At 41.3% G+C, this 14,610-nt stretch overlaps 1 protein-coding gene across 3 annotated transcripts in view; it reads right to left on the minus strand.

Moving 5' to 3' along the window:
- VPS13C (vacuolar protein sorting 13 homolog C) overlaps nt 1-7,966 on the minus strand; it is a 211,164-nt gene extending 203,198 nt beyond the window's left edge. For all 3 annotated transcript variants that reach the window (XR_007453840.1, XM_049613728.1, XM_049613729.1), the window contains exon 1: nt 7,775-7,966. Coding sequence is in view for 2 of the 3 variants with exons in the window: in XM_049613728.1 (XP_049469685.1) it covers nt 7,775-7,874 (100 nt within the window). In the remaining variant the exon portion in view is untranslated. The remainder of the gene's footprint in view (nt 1-7,774) is intronic.
- Between the last annotated feature and the right edge of the window lie 6,644 nt (nt 7,967-14,610).

Raw genomic sequence — 14,610 nt, forward strand, 5'->3', positions numbered from 1 at the left:
ACTTTGTAAGTTCGAGCCCCGCATTGGGCTCTGTGCTGACAGCTCAGAGCCTGGAGCCCGCTTCAGATTCTATGTCTCCCTCTCTCTCTGCCCCTCCCTCGCTCACTTGCACACTCTATCAAAATAAATAAACATTAAAAAAATTTTTTTAATGAAATGGTACTGGAATATGGAACAAACCTAAGTCCAGGAATGGCTTATTCAATGCATAAAGCCTACAAAATAAATGAAGAAATACAGTACTGACATTAAATACCTTTAGGCAGAAATAATTCATCTGAACTTTCACAGAAGTTTAGCTGTACCTTTCTTATGTGGCACTTAACTATATAAATATTTCCCCAACCTGCTTATAAATTCCTTACTGATTCTCCCCACAGTAAGTGCACAATGAACATTGACCTGATTCATTTAGAATGCATTATGCATTTAGAATTTATTATGCTGCGGTAGGACAACTACAACAAGAACATAAAATCGTTCTACTTTAGAAAACACTCTCTGATCTATAACATTTGTTGATCCTCACAGTCTCCCAATGAAGGAGACAGGACACAGACATCAAACAAAAGAAAACTGAGGCTTAGGGAGGTTAAATGGCTGGCGTAAGGATACTATGTCAACCTAATAAATGATAGAGCCAGGGCTCAAACTTTCTGATGCCCAATGTTTTGCTCAGAACATCACACTATCTTTCAAAGAGCAGAAGAGAATGGGCAGACAATTTTAATTCAGAAGATAATTCTATCTCTCTTGTGCTTACACAAACACTGAGATGCGTGTATAGATGGTGGATCCATTTTTGGTCTCTGCATTTTAAGAGTATGAAAAATCCAAAACCAAAAAGGGAAAATAAAATCGGACAACTAATGAGGACATAACCACAAAGGAAGGACAGAGTCAGAAGACGGCATTGCAAAATGGTTATTTTAGAACTTTTTAAAAAGCTGTGTTTGCAAAAACAAAAGACAGAAATTCATAAGGTATAACTATTCAGAACCATAAAGATCTTTAAACCTAATTCCCTCTCACTTTACATGAAAAAACTGAAGGCTAAAGAGATTAGGTAATGTATCTAAGATTATACAGTTAATGTGTAGCAGTGCTAAGAATAGAACCTATGTCTCCTGACTCCCTGGTCGATGTTCTTAATATAAAACACAGATATTAAATCAAACTGTGATTAAAAACAAACAAAAAACCCCAACAAACAAAAATGCCATGCCTTGCTCCATGAAACTATCTTTGCATACTGTAAAATAATGAAAAAAGAATATGCAGTGCTATATATTTGGTTTTTATTTCCTTTATGTATCTATCACAGACTCACTATTTATTTGATAGTATATCAAAATATTCAGACACTTTCATTCTCCAAGAAAGTGAGCTAAACTAAATGACTGAACAATCTTCCAAGTATGAAACAAATTATTTTAATAACCATTGTTTCAGTAAAGAATACTGAAGAAACTATGGTAGCAATTCATTCCAACTGAATCTTTCGATTCAACCCACATTAATTTAGTTAATGCAGACTTTTTTTTTCAGTTTTATTTATTTATGTAATCTCTACATCCCATGTGGCGCTTGAACTCACAACCTCGAGACCAAGAGTCACATGCCATTCTGACTGAGCCAGCCAGATGCCCCAGCAGATTCCTTTTAATCGTTCACAGAGACTTTGTCTTGAGAGAGAGGGGAAAAGGAAAAAGTTAACTCTTATTCTTTCCATTTCCCTATTAAAACAGAAAGTCTTGGCAATGAAAGGCAGAAAGCTGCCAGATTAAGGCTAAACTTTCTCCCTTTCAGGAAGGCAGACCTTCCTAGCAGAACGGTTGCCAAAGTACTAACTTCCTGTTTTATTTCTGGTAAAGGGGTGTATTTTTAATTTATGATGTTATTTAAATGTGTGGTAAGGTTATTTTCAATTTAAGTGTTTTAAGCATTGCTTTAATTGATAATAACTGAGCATAAATATATTATAATTCAACTATGTGTTATTTTATATGCTATAGGACAGGCTACTGAGAAATGGCCTTCACTGTACCAAGTGCTGGCTGGGAAGAAAGGGCTAAAAAAAAACTCCTCTACAAGTTTAGAAATATCTAGATACTGTTACGTTTTATCAAGGTACAAAAGAACCAAAGAGACCTTCGATTTCTTGCATTCCACAGCTACCTGTCAAGACAGTGTAACATACTAGATAGATTTGGATTTGCAAATATCAGCATGAGGCTGGAACTTCATTTATCTTGTCACATTTTGTGACTGTGACTCTTTGCTCACTATTTTGAGTGAAAAACAAAGAGGAAAGATACCGTGATTAAGATATTCATTATCTAATGAAGGAGATCTCTCAGCTCTGGCTTTGTTCAAATCACAAAAGTTGAAAGCCAGAAGAGATGACCTTGTCTAACCCTCTCATTTGCAGATAAGAAAATAGTGGCGACCGGTTAGTGACTTGCCAAAAGCCACACAACTAGGCAGTACCACAGATGGAATTATATCCCCAGGTTTCCTTCTTCCTTGTGCTGCTCTGCTCCAACAGTATCTGGCAGCTGATGGAAAAGTGTCAGGCATGAGGTGAAGGACAGTACGGTAATCAGCACAGACTCAGCCTGGTTTGCAGAACCACAAACTGTGGGCACTCCACCTGGCTTCTTCCTCTGATCACCATAGCCACCCCTTGCATCCAACACATCATAGCCTCTATATATACTCTGCATGCCAAATGGGAGTGAGAATTCTGAATGAAGGATTTTCCTGCTGACTTTCCACAGTAAATCAGCTTTGAAAAATCAAATTAACAAAGGTTCTACACTGCAACAATACTCCTTAAAGCAAGTTGCAAAAGATACGGTATTTCAACATACCTTTTCAAATACATGTTACTCTTAAAACAATTACATCCTGGACACAGCTCAAATAGCTAAGGGCTGTGCAATTTATCTTCAGGTACCAGATTGTGGAGAACAAAAACCCAGACAAACCTTCACTATTTGCATAGGCAGCAACATGCCCACCACACACTTTTCTGAACCTTTGAAAACCTGACTTACAAACCACCTGGCAGATAATACTAGTATTTAAGTGTAACTTCAAACGCAAATGGATTTTTTATTCTTTTAAGAAGTTTGGAAAATAAGAAATGTTTACATGTGTTGTGCTACCTCTATACCAAATCGTCACACTACTGTCATACTACTGTCACACATAATCACACAGATTATGAAAACCCTGAAGTCTGAAGCCTAGAGGGAACATACTCATGAAAATAAAGCAGGCTATTTTCCATAACTCAGCTAGGTTTATCACTATCAATATTAACATTTTAACAATTAGAATTACAAATGGTTTTCACATCATTTACATCACATAGTGTTATTTACCCCATTTTGCAGATAAGGAAACTGAGGCTTAAAGAATTAAAACGTTTTGCCCATGGATCCCACAACTAGTAAATAAGCAGGGCCTAATTTTCCTGTAACAGCAAGAATTTTTAAAGATCATTCTCCTTAAAACCCTATTTAAAAACATAGGAATTTCTTGGCATTAAAAAAAATAAGAGGAAAAGAATAAGAAAAAAAGCTTTTAATAAAAACAGGAAAAAAAAAGCTTTTTTTGGCAGGGGGAAGGGGCGGCAGTCATCTCTAATTTAAAGACAATATCCACAATAAACTTCCCGATTCTAGACTTTCAAATAAAATTTCCCCATCCTTCTTACTCTACATTTTATTTATTGTGTATTTCACTGTGTCTATGCATGTACGAATATATGCATGCTACAATCCTTTGCAAATTGTTTATACAATATTTTAATTTTTAAAACTACTTCCTGGTATCATGGAAAGATTTTTCATTTTTACCAACATGATACCTCTCAATCACTTAAGACCTCTGTTTCTGTCTTAAGTTACAAATTTTAGAAGGCATATACATCCTCTAAGTACTTTTTCACTTCTTACTACAACTTATTCAGCATCCAGAAGTTCTCTTTAAAAATGCAGAAGGTAATCTCAATATTCTCCTTAGACCAGTTACTCAAAAAACATTTTGGGCTGGATCATTCTTGGTTGTGGGGAGCTGTCCTGTGCATTGTACAATGTAGCGGTATGCCTACGGTCTACCCACTAGATCTCAGTAGCATACCTCCAGCCCTCAGTGTAACAATCAAAAATGTCTCGGACATTGCCAAATATTCCTTCAGGGCAAACTCATTTCCAGCTGAAAAATCACTGCTTTCACCTGGTCAAATACTCCAGTTAAGAAGTATCAATTTAGTTTCCCATTTATGTCTAAAGAAAATTAAGATCAGCCCTGTGAAATTGTTACAGGTTGAATTCTTTTCTCAGGATGTGAAAATATAACAATAAAAAAAAAAAATGTAAATAGCCAAACTCTATGACACATAAACCTTATTTATAAAGCAGTCTCCAAATAAGATTATATACAATTTTCAATTCTTTATAAAACTTGTCAGTATCATGGATGTCATAAATAACAGCTTATTTCTTAATATACCAACCTGTTTACCACAAAAAGTTAAATTAAAATATTATTTTAAAAAATTAATTAAATTATTTCTTTAGGTATATTTTCAGAAGAAATACTCAACATATATTTTGCCTTTAAGAGGACAACTAGTGTTATAAAAAATACATTGAATAATAACCATAAAAGCTTCCTTTATAAACCACAGAAATAAAAGGTGGCAAAATTTTATAGAAGCAGAGATGTGGGTTGATAAGGCTAAGGGAATTACTGAGTGGACTTCAAGTGGATACAGTTTATTTTCTCAGGCCTATTATAAAAGGGATATTGGCCACTGACAGCATACCTCATCTAAAAGAAACAAAATGAGATCTCAGAAAAAAAATTTATTTTTCTACATTCCATCAAAAAAGAGAGGAATAGGGGTGCCTGGGTGGCTCAGTCGGTTAAGCGTCTGACTCTTGTTATTGGCTCAGGTCATGATCTCACAGTTTTTGAATCTGAGTCCCACATCCGGCTCTGCGTGGACCCCGCAGAGCCTCTTTGGGACTCTCTCCCCACCCCCACCTCCACCCCATCCCACTCACTCTCTCTCTCTCTCTCTCTCTCTCAAAATAAATAAACTTTTTTAAAAAGGAGTAAATGACATAATATTGTGGTATTTTAATTTCAGATGAGAAGTTCAAAATCCCCAGCCAGCCTACATCACAATTTCATAGTAAAAACACTTGCAACCAGAATCACAGAGTATTGGCACTGGAAGGCCCCTTAGTTGTTATCTATCCCAACTTCCAATTTTTAAGTAAAAGAAAAGTAAGATTTGGTAGAGAAGAAATCTTTCATTCATCTATAAACTTTATTTCTTTAAAAATAATCTGAGGTAAATAGGACGCAATGTTACATACTGGTAGATGATTCTGAGCAGTGACAGCAAAGGACTATTACATTACCTGGTGTCATTATTTTTTTCTTTTAAACTTAAAAGAAAGGGGCGCCTGGGTGGCTCAGTCAGTTAAATGTCCGAATTTGGCTCAGGTCATTATCTCACAGCTCATGAGTTCAAGCCCCGCGTCAGGCTCTGTGTTCAGAGCCTAGAGCCTACTTTGGATTCTGTGTCTCCTTCCCTCTCTGCCCCTCCCCCCCCCAAAAAAACAAACATTAAAAAAATTTTTTTACGTTTAAATTAAGATGAGGCCGAGTAAGGTTAGTGGCTTGTCCAACACAACACCCTAGAATCCAGGTTTCTAAATGCTTTCCTAAATCCTAAATTCCTAAATAAAGTTTAGACTAGAAGCAATAATTTGTATTTGACAGTATTAAGAAAGAGTTGATTCCTGCAGAAGGCACTGGATATTTAATTCCTTACATGTCTCTTTCTCTCCTTCTCTTGCATTATATTAATGTTGCAGGAGGGCATGTAAACGAAGGGGGTAGTGTTGGGCAAACCACAACTGAACCAGTCAAAGGATCAGCAACCTATTCAAAGGAGGCTCCTCCACAACCTAGGGCAGCACTCATGGTTCTGTAACACTGCCCAATATAAATATATGGTTCACATACGTAATTATATGCTTTAGGAAACAAGTTTTTTGTTTGTTTGTTTTTTGTTTTTTTTTTTAAAAGAGGGGACACCTGGGTGGCTTAGTTGCTTGAGCATCTGACTTCAGCTCAGGTCATGCATGGTTTTAGGGTTTTTGAGTTCGAGCCCCACATCAGGCATCAGGCTCCTTGCTGTCCACAAAGACCCTGCTTCAGACCCTCTGTCCCGTTCTCTCTGGCCCTCCCCTGCTTGCACGCTCTCACTCTCTCTCAAAAACACCAAAACATTAAAACATTTGGGGGGAGGGCACCTGGGTGGATCAGTCAGATAAGCATCTGACTTATGCTCAAGTCATGATCTTGGGGTTCACGAGTTCGAGCCCTGCGTGGGGTTCTGTGCTGACAGCTCAAAGCCTGAAACCTGTTTCAGATTCTGTGTCTCCCTCTCTCTCTGCTCCTCCCCCACTTACTCTGTCTGTCCCTCGCTTCCAAAATTAAACATCAAAAAATAATAATTTAAATTTTTTTTAATTTTATTTTAAAAAAGGAAAAAGAAAGGAGGAAATGAACTTTGATAATGTATTTAAGCCAATATAACCAAATATTATTTCAACGTATAATCAACATAAAAGATTGAGGTATTACACTCTTTCTCCTACTGAGTATTTTCAAAACTCCATGTTGTATTTACAGCAAGTCTCAGTTGGCAGTAACTACACTTCAAGGGCCTAACAGCCAGAGCGGCTAGTGGTTACCCCATCCGACAGCGTGGGTCTTTCACTCTAGGTTGACTCAATGAAAAGGCAGTTCCATCCATTTGAGTGGTTCTTTGGATTTCCTTCCCAAGCTGACAAAATTCTCAAAAGTCTTTTGTAGAGTGAAAAGTATTCCCAAGAGCCCCAAAGCTTAATATGCATAATCAGTGCAAATGACTAATCTCTCCGAAGAGTGTGCAAGCATACTACTTACTGTCTACTTCTACGCACTCAAGGTTGAGGAGAGAAACGCTGGGGTACATTTTGGGGCATGCACCTAATTAATGATGATGCCAGATGTCGCCTGAATTATTTTTTTCCGTCGTCCAAAATAAAACTGAAAGTCATCTTACTGACGTGAAGTAAATATTAAGGGAAGAAGTCGTTTTCTCAAAAGCTGAAAGTATTAATAGTAGGAAGCCATACGAACAGGCCTTTCCTAAGGATGTTCCGGGGTCGATGGACCCCCTCCCAAATCCTGCAATCCTAAAGAGAAGAAACCCAGTTCCTGCTCATCAACAACTGCCAAGGGAAGGCAACTGTGAAACGCAATTTCCTTTTTCTTCTTCCTTGGTGCCACTTTATTAGAGCGTGTGTAACCACGCAGCAGTCTCCACTGCACAGGGTGCGGGAGCAGAAAGGTTTCTTAAGGAAGGCAGCGAGAGGACCCTGCGAGGTGGGCAGAGGGCGGGACAGGGCAGGGGGACCGCCTCGGGGACGCGAAAGCTGGGAACGCGGGCAGCGCGAGCGCGACCCTGCCGCATCTCCCCACCCCAGGCGGGTACCCCGGCCCCCGTGGCGGTGGCACAGGCCTCCCGGCACCCCGCACCTGCCGTCCGGGGAGGGGGGCCCCGCCGAGCGCCCTCCCCGGAGGCGGAGTCTCGGGAGGCGAAGGGAGCCCGGCCCGGGATGGAGCCGGGCGGTAAGAGCCCGCGACGTAGGCCCCTCCGCCAGCGCGGGCAGCCTGCCATGCACGCCCTCTCGCTTACCGCCCCAGATCCCCAGCTTCAGCTGGGACTTGTTCAGGTTCTCCACATAGTCCCCCAAGAAGCGGTTTAGCAGGTCCGCGACCACCGACTCCAGCACCATCGTGCGACCGAGGCACCGGGAGAGGGAGGAGCCGGAACCGCCCGGCGCAGCTGAGGGCGGCGACCCGCGCCGCGAACCACAGCCCCGCGGGGGCCGGCCCGCCCTCGCGTCGCGCGCGTGACCCGGGTTGTGCGCATGCGCGCCGCCGCCGCTGCCGCCTGGACCCGAAGGATGCGGGAGCCTTGCAGCAAGCTGGCTGCTTCTCGGCAGCCGCGGCCCCGGCCACCCGAGGGAGGGCGGAGGAGAGACAGGGAGGCCGCCTTTGGGCCTGCCTCTGCTGCCGTGCCGGAGGCCCCACAGGAGGAAGATGTTAGCGAAAAGGAAGGGCAGGAGTTACTGAGCACAGCGACATCTTTGTGGCCGCTGTTGGCCTGCCGTCGCCTCCCGTGGACCTCAGGTCCGCAGAGCTCGCCGTCCTGGGCGAAAGCAGCTCCCCAGCGCCTCGCCTCCAGCCGAACCGACCCTCTCAGGCCCCGTATCCATCCTGAGCTCCTCCTATGTAACCACATGTTCACCTGTGGGTCAGGTGGGGAAAAGGAGACGCTGCATCCTTGTCCTGCTACATTAACCCCACCCGGGGCAACATCTGCGTTTCTTTCTGCTTCTTGAAACTTTTAAATATTTTTTGTTATTGGGGCGCCTGGGTGGCTCGGTCGGTTAGGCCTCCAACTTCGCTTCAGTCTGGATCTCATAGTTTTGCTTGGAGTTTGGGCCCCGCATCGGGCTCTGTGCTGACAGTGGGGAGACTGGAGCCTGCTTCGGATTCTGTGTCTCCCTCTCTCTCTCTGTCCCTCCCCTGCTCACGTTCTGTCTCTCTCTCAAAAATAAAATGAACATTAAAAAAAACCTGTTTTTAATTTTTTTTTTTTTTTTTTTTTTTTTTGAGTGTGTGCGAGCCGGGAATAGGGCAGAAGAGAAAGGGAAACAGGATCCGAAGGGAGCTCTACGCTGACAGCAGAGAGCCCTATGCGGGGCTTAAACTCACCAACAAGGACATCAAGACCTGAGCAGAAGGTGGAAGCTCAACTGAGCCACCCAGGCCCGTGGAAATTTTTAATTATTTAAAAGTGGAAGGAGGGTGAACAGAACGCCATCGTAGGATGAAAGATAAAATGGCTACCGAACATGCATTTTGTTCTTATCTTTCTCGTTTTCAGTAAGTATGGGTTAGCTATGGGTTAGTATGTCATTTTCTTCCATACTACCATTGAACTGTTTCTAGTGTGGTCAAGACATGGAAAGTGGGGCTTTTATAATGCAAGGACTCTGTACCTTAATAAAATTTGGGGCGCCTGGGTGGCTCATTCCGTTAAGCGTCGGACTTTGGCTCAGGACGTGATCTCGAGCCCCAAATCCGGCTCTGTGCTGACAGCTCAGAGCCTGGAGCCAGTTTCAGATTCTGTGTCTCCCTCTTTCTCTCTCCTCCCCCGCTCATGCTCTGTGTCTCCCTTCTCAAAAATAAATAAACGTTAAAAAAAAATTCTTTTAAATAAAATTTAACCACCCATTGACAAACCAGTTCTCTTTAGGAACCTGGGCATTTTCTGAAATATATTTCAAAAAGCTGTTGAGATACAGTGAACAGAAATAAACCTAAGAAATGCTAAGATTATTTGTAGTTACAAGCATTTATTAACTGTTTTGCCATGCATAATGTTTGAAAAACTATGTATGAATTGTTCCTAAACAACTGTCAACTGAATACTTATGTCCCCACTCTAAATTCATGTTGAAATCCTAACCCCCAATGTGATGGTATTGAGAGGTGGGGCCTTAGGGTGGTGATTAGGTCATTATGTAATTAAGAAGACTCCTCATGAGTGGAATTAGTACCCTTATAAAAAAGACACAGCCCCCACCCAGCCACATGGGGCACCTGGGGGTGGCTCAGTTGATTAAGCGTCTTAGTCTTGATTTCGACTCAGGTCATGATCTCACGGTTCGTGGGTTTGAGCCCTGCTTCGGGCTCTGTGCTGATAGCCTGCTTGGGATTCTTTCCCTCCCTCTCTCTCTCTCTGTCCCTCCCCCATCTTCTCTCTCTCTCTCTCTCTCTCTCTCCCCCTCTCTCTCTCTCAAAATAAAAAAAGACACCCCCCCCCAAAAAAAGACCCCAGAGAGCTCCCACACCCCTTCCGCCATGTGAAGACACAGCAAAAAGATGGCCGCCTATAAACCAGGAAGTGGTCCACATCAGAGTTTTAATCTCCTGGCACCTTGATCTTAGACTTCCATTCTTCAGAACTGTGAGAAATAAATTTGCATTGTCTTTAAACCACACAGTCTATATGGTATTTTATTATAGCAGCCTGAATGGACTAAGACAGGATCAAAAAGAAAAATCACTGATTAAATTCAAAATCCATTGGAGAAGAAAACCAAAATCAAAATGACTACAATTAGTATTATGTAAAATGGATGTAAAAGGAAGAACCAATACTAACCAGTACTATCAGTACCCACTTCCATTCTCCACTCCTACACACAGAAAATTAATCCTTAACCATTTAGTTCTCCTTGCTCAGTCACCCTGACCAAATACCTAGGAGGCACTTTGCACTTCTTTCCTTCACCATCTGCAACCAATTAAAAGCCAAACCGCTCTATTCTGCCTTTGCCACATTTCCTAAATTCTTCAATCTCACCTGGAGCACGCAATCACCTTCTAACTGGCCTCCGTTTTATCCCCCTCTCCATCTACACACTGCCACCAGAGCGAGTTTCCCAAAGCACAGGTGAACTCAAGTTAGTAACCTGCTCAAAAATACCCAATAAGTTTCCAGTGTTCAGAACGCCCTCCTCAGGCTGTCCCCAAGATATCTCTAGTCCACACAACTTCCTCCAACAATCCCTCTCCCCTTGTACACTCGCACCAACTATGCACTGAGGGGAAAGCAAATAAACAATATTATGTTCCGGTTGGAATAGGTATGCACCATAAAATGGTTAAGAAGCAAACAATGTAAGCATTTATAAATAACAGTGCAAGATGACAGGGAAGATACTAATCCTTGTATAATAATAATTCCTTGCACTTCTATGGTACTTTACACTTTTGAAAGAATGTGTGTGCTTTTATATGTCTTATTCCATTTTATTAATAATCAGTGATAATTCATGAACTATCATGAATTATAAGGAAGTTTTCATGTAACCTTAAGAAAAAAATCTGTGAGATAAGTAAAATGCAGGTAGTAGTTTTGGCCCCATTTTACAAGAAAATTAAAGTCAGGGATATTAAACAATTTACCCCAAATTACACAACAGGTATTAATTTCCTTTAGCTCCCCGAACATTGCCACCCTTTTGTCTTTCAATAATTATAGTTAAATAACTGCTAGGCTGGTAGTAATTCTCAGAGATCTTACTTTGAAACGTTAATGAAAGAATAGAAAACCTCAGAGTGGAAAATTCAGCTCAAAATTGGCAGTATAAATAATGCTATTACCATATAATATAAAAAGCCTTTACATTTTAATATTTTCCTTTTAAAATGTTTTGAAGGTTTGGTTATGTGCATACAGTAATGTCCCAAATCATACATACTTCTTGAAGAAATCAGATATTTACAGTCCTAATCCAAAACAAACAAATGTAAAGAAACACCATTAGCACTCTGATGTATAGCACTCCACCCAAAGGAATTTGGATACAGAGGTTTAAAGATAACGAACACTGTAGTAATTATAGTTCTTACCTTCATTCTGGTTTAAGAATAACGCAGACAACAAAGGCAATTGCAAAAGTAAATGGCAATGTGGGATTGAGCTATAAAAACAGGTGAGCAAAATGACAGGTGAGTAATTTCTGTTAAAAATGAAAGTCAGACTTTTCTAAGGAAGACATCCAGATGGCCAACAGGCACATGATAAGATGCTCAACGTCACTCCTCATCAGGGAAATACAAATCAAAACCACACTCAGATACCACCTCACGCCAGTCAGAGTGGCTAAAATGAACAAATCAGGAGACTACAGATGCTGGCGAGGATGTGGAGAAATGGGAACCCTCTTGCACTGTTGGTGGCAATGCAAACTGTGCAGCTGCTCTGGAAAACAGTGTGGAGGTTCCTCAAAAAATTAAAAATAAATCTACCCCATGACCCAGCAATAGCACGGCTAGGAATTTACCCAAGGGATACAGGAGTGCTGATGCATAGGGGCACTTGTACCCCAATGTTTATAGCAGCACTTTCAACAACAGCCAAATTATGGAAAGAGCCTAAATATCAACTGACGAATGGATAAAAATGATGTGGTTTATATATACAATGGAATACTACTTGGCAATGAGAAAGAATGAAATCTGGCCTTTTGTAGCAACATGGATGGAACTGAAGGGTATCATGCTAAGTGAAATAAGGCAGAGTAAGACAGATACCATATGTTTTCACTCATATGTGGATCCTGAGAAATTTAACAGAAGACCATCGGGGAGGGGAAGGAGAAAAAAAAAAAAAGTTACAGAGAGGGAGGGAGGCAAACCATAAGAGACTCTTAAATACTTAGAACAAACTGAGGGTTGATGGGGGGTGAGGGGAAAGTGGGTGATGGGCATTGAGGAGGGCACCTGTTGGGATAAGCACTGGGTGTTGTATAGGAACCAATTTGACAATAAATTATATTTAATTAAAAAAATAAATTAAAAAAAAATGAAAGTCAGGGGTGGGGTGCCTAGGTGGCTCAGTTGGTTAAGTGTCCCACTCTTGATCTCGGCTCACGGTTTGTGGGATGGAGCCTCATGGTGGGTTCCTGGCTGACTGCATGGAGCTTGCTTGGGATTTTCTCTCTGTCTCTCTCTCTCTCTGTCTCTCTCTGTCTCTGTCTCTCTGTCTCTCTGTCTCCCACTGGCTGTCATGTGCTCTTTCATTCTCTCTCTCAAAATAAATAAGTAAACTTAAAAAAAATTAAAGTCAGGGGCGCCTGGGTGGCTCAGTAGGTTGAGCATCTTACTCTTGATTTCGACTCAGGTCATGATCTGAGGGTCATGGGATCAAGCCCCCAGTGGGGATCCATGCTGAGCATGGAGCCTACTTAAGGTTCTCTCTCTCTCCCTCTCCCCTCTCCCCGGCTCACTCTAGAACTCTCTCTCTCTCTTAAAAAAACAAAAACAAAAAACGGAAGTCAAAATTAGGAATACTTGTGAAAAATTAACAATTCTTGCTTAAAAACTGAAAAATAAATTCTCACTTCACATTGCCTCATACCCACATACTATTTGCTAACCTTTCATTGAGAGAAGGAAAAAGGATCTGGGCGGGGGGGGGGGGGGAAGATGGAGGAGAAAGCTAGAGAATAACTTAACACCATGGACTGTCAGAAAAGTTAGGAAGATTAGCCGTCAGAAAGCACTGGAGTGAATCGGAGATATTTGAGAGCCAGAGGAAAACAAAACAAATATGGCTAACCCAAACCCCTCATTTGACAGCCTCGTATGGTAGATATTGTTACCCTCACTTTACAACTTAGACTCAAAGAGGTTAATTAACTTGCCCACTGTCCCATAACTAAAAAGTTGCAGAACAGATTTCAACCTAGGACAGATTTACTCCAAAGTCTGTATTTCTTCGCCTCTAAATCATTTCTCATTCTCTGGTGCTTTTTTCCTTTCTCCCACTACAACATAGCTTTGCTTAACTTCTCAGATTGGGAGCCTTACCATTTTAACCAAGGACTCTCTGGGCTCTCACTTGCAGAGCTAACAGCCTCTTGTCTCCTGGGAAAAGTTGAGTCCAAACATATGCATGTGACCCTCAAGTATATAATTCAGCAATCATTCTCCCATAGATTTAGCACTGCCCCCCAAAATTTTGGCCAGGCATCGAGAGGATACAAAGACAAAGAGTAGCTAGTCAAGGGCATGGCAAGGTCAGGGACCCACCAACACTGCCCCCCTACCAAGATTAAGTATATAAATCCTGTTGAATAGTTTCTTCTCACTCCTGCCTCAGCTAGACAGAATTCAAATATTTCATCATTGCTCCTCTGATAGATGTCTATAGCTGATGTGATCTTGTACAGCCTGGATCCACCTGCTTCGCATGGAGGCCGAAATCCAAGAAGCATTCAGTAAATATTGCTTTGAATGAATAAATGAATTAACGAGCATTTGTTCTCTTCTATAATAACAACAAATATAAAATCAGACATCATATAGGTCAGGCTGCAAGCTAACCTCTTCATATGCATGATCTTATTATGCATGACATATTATGACAACCCTACAGGTACAAACTATTATCAGAAAGGGTGAGGGAGCTCTCCTGGGTCTCTTTTATGCCGTAATTAATTTCATTACCTCTCAAAGGTTCCACCTACTATTGTACATTTGATACCGGCTTAGAAAGGCTAAATAACTTGCTCAGTTGACATAATAAGGAGCTGTTCTATAATCAAAACAAGATCTGACTTCAGACCCAGTTTTCTCAACCATAGCACTCAACCTCTCTTCTATTTAAAAAAAAATGTTTAATGTTTATCTATTTTTGAGAGAGAGAGAGAGACCAAGTGCAAGTGGGGGACGGGCAGACAGAGAAGGAGACACAGAACTTGAAGCAGGCTCCAGGCTCTGAGCTCTCAGCACAGAGCCTTACGCTGAGCTCGAACTGCAAGATTATGACCTGTGCTGAAGTCAGACACTTAACCAACTGAGCCACCCAGGCGCCCCGCCTCTCTTCTATTTTTATTATCTTTAATTATCACCACTTCTTTTAAAAATTTTTAAATGTTTATTTATAGT

This window comes from Panthera uncia (assembly GCF_023721935.1).
Source record: "Panthera uncia isolate 11264 chromosome B3 unlocalized genomic scaffold, Puncia_PCG_1.0 HiC_scaffold_1, whole genome shotgun sequence".
Classification (NCBI taxonomy): Eukaryota; Metazoa; Chordata; class Mammalia; order Carnivora; family Felidae; genus Panthera; species Panthera uncia.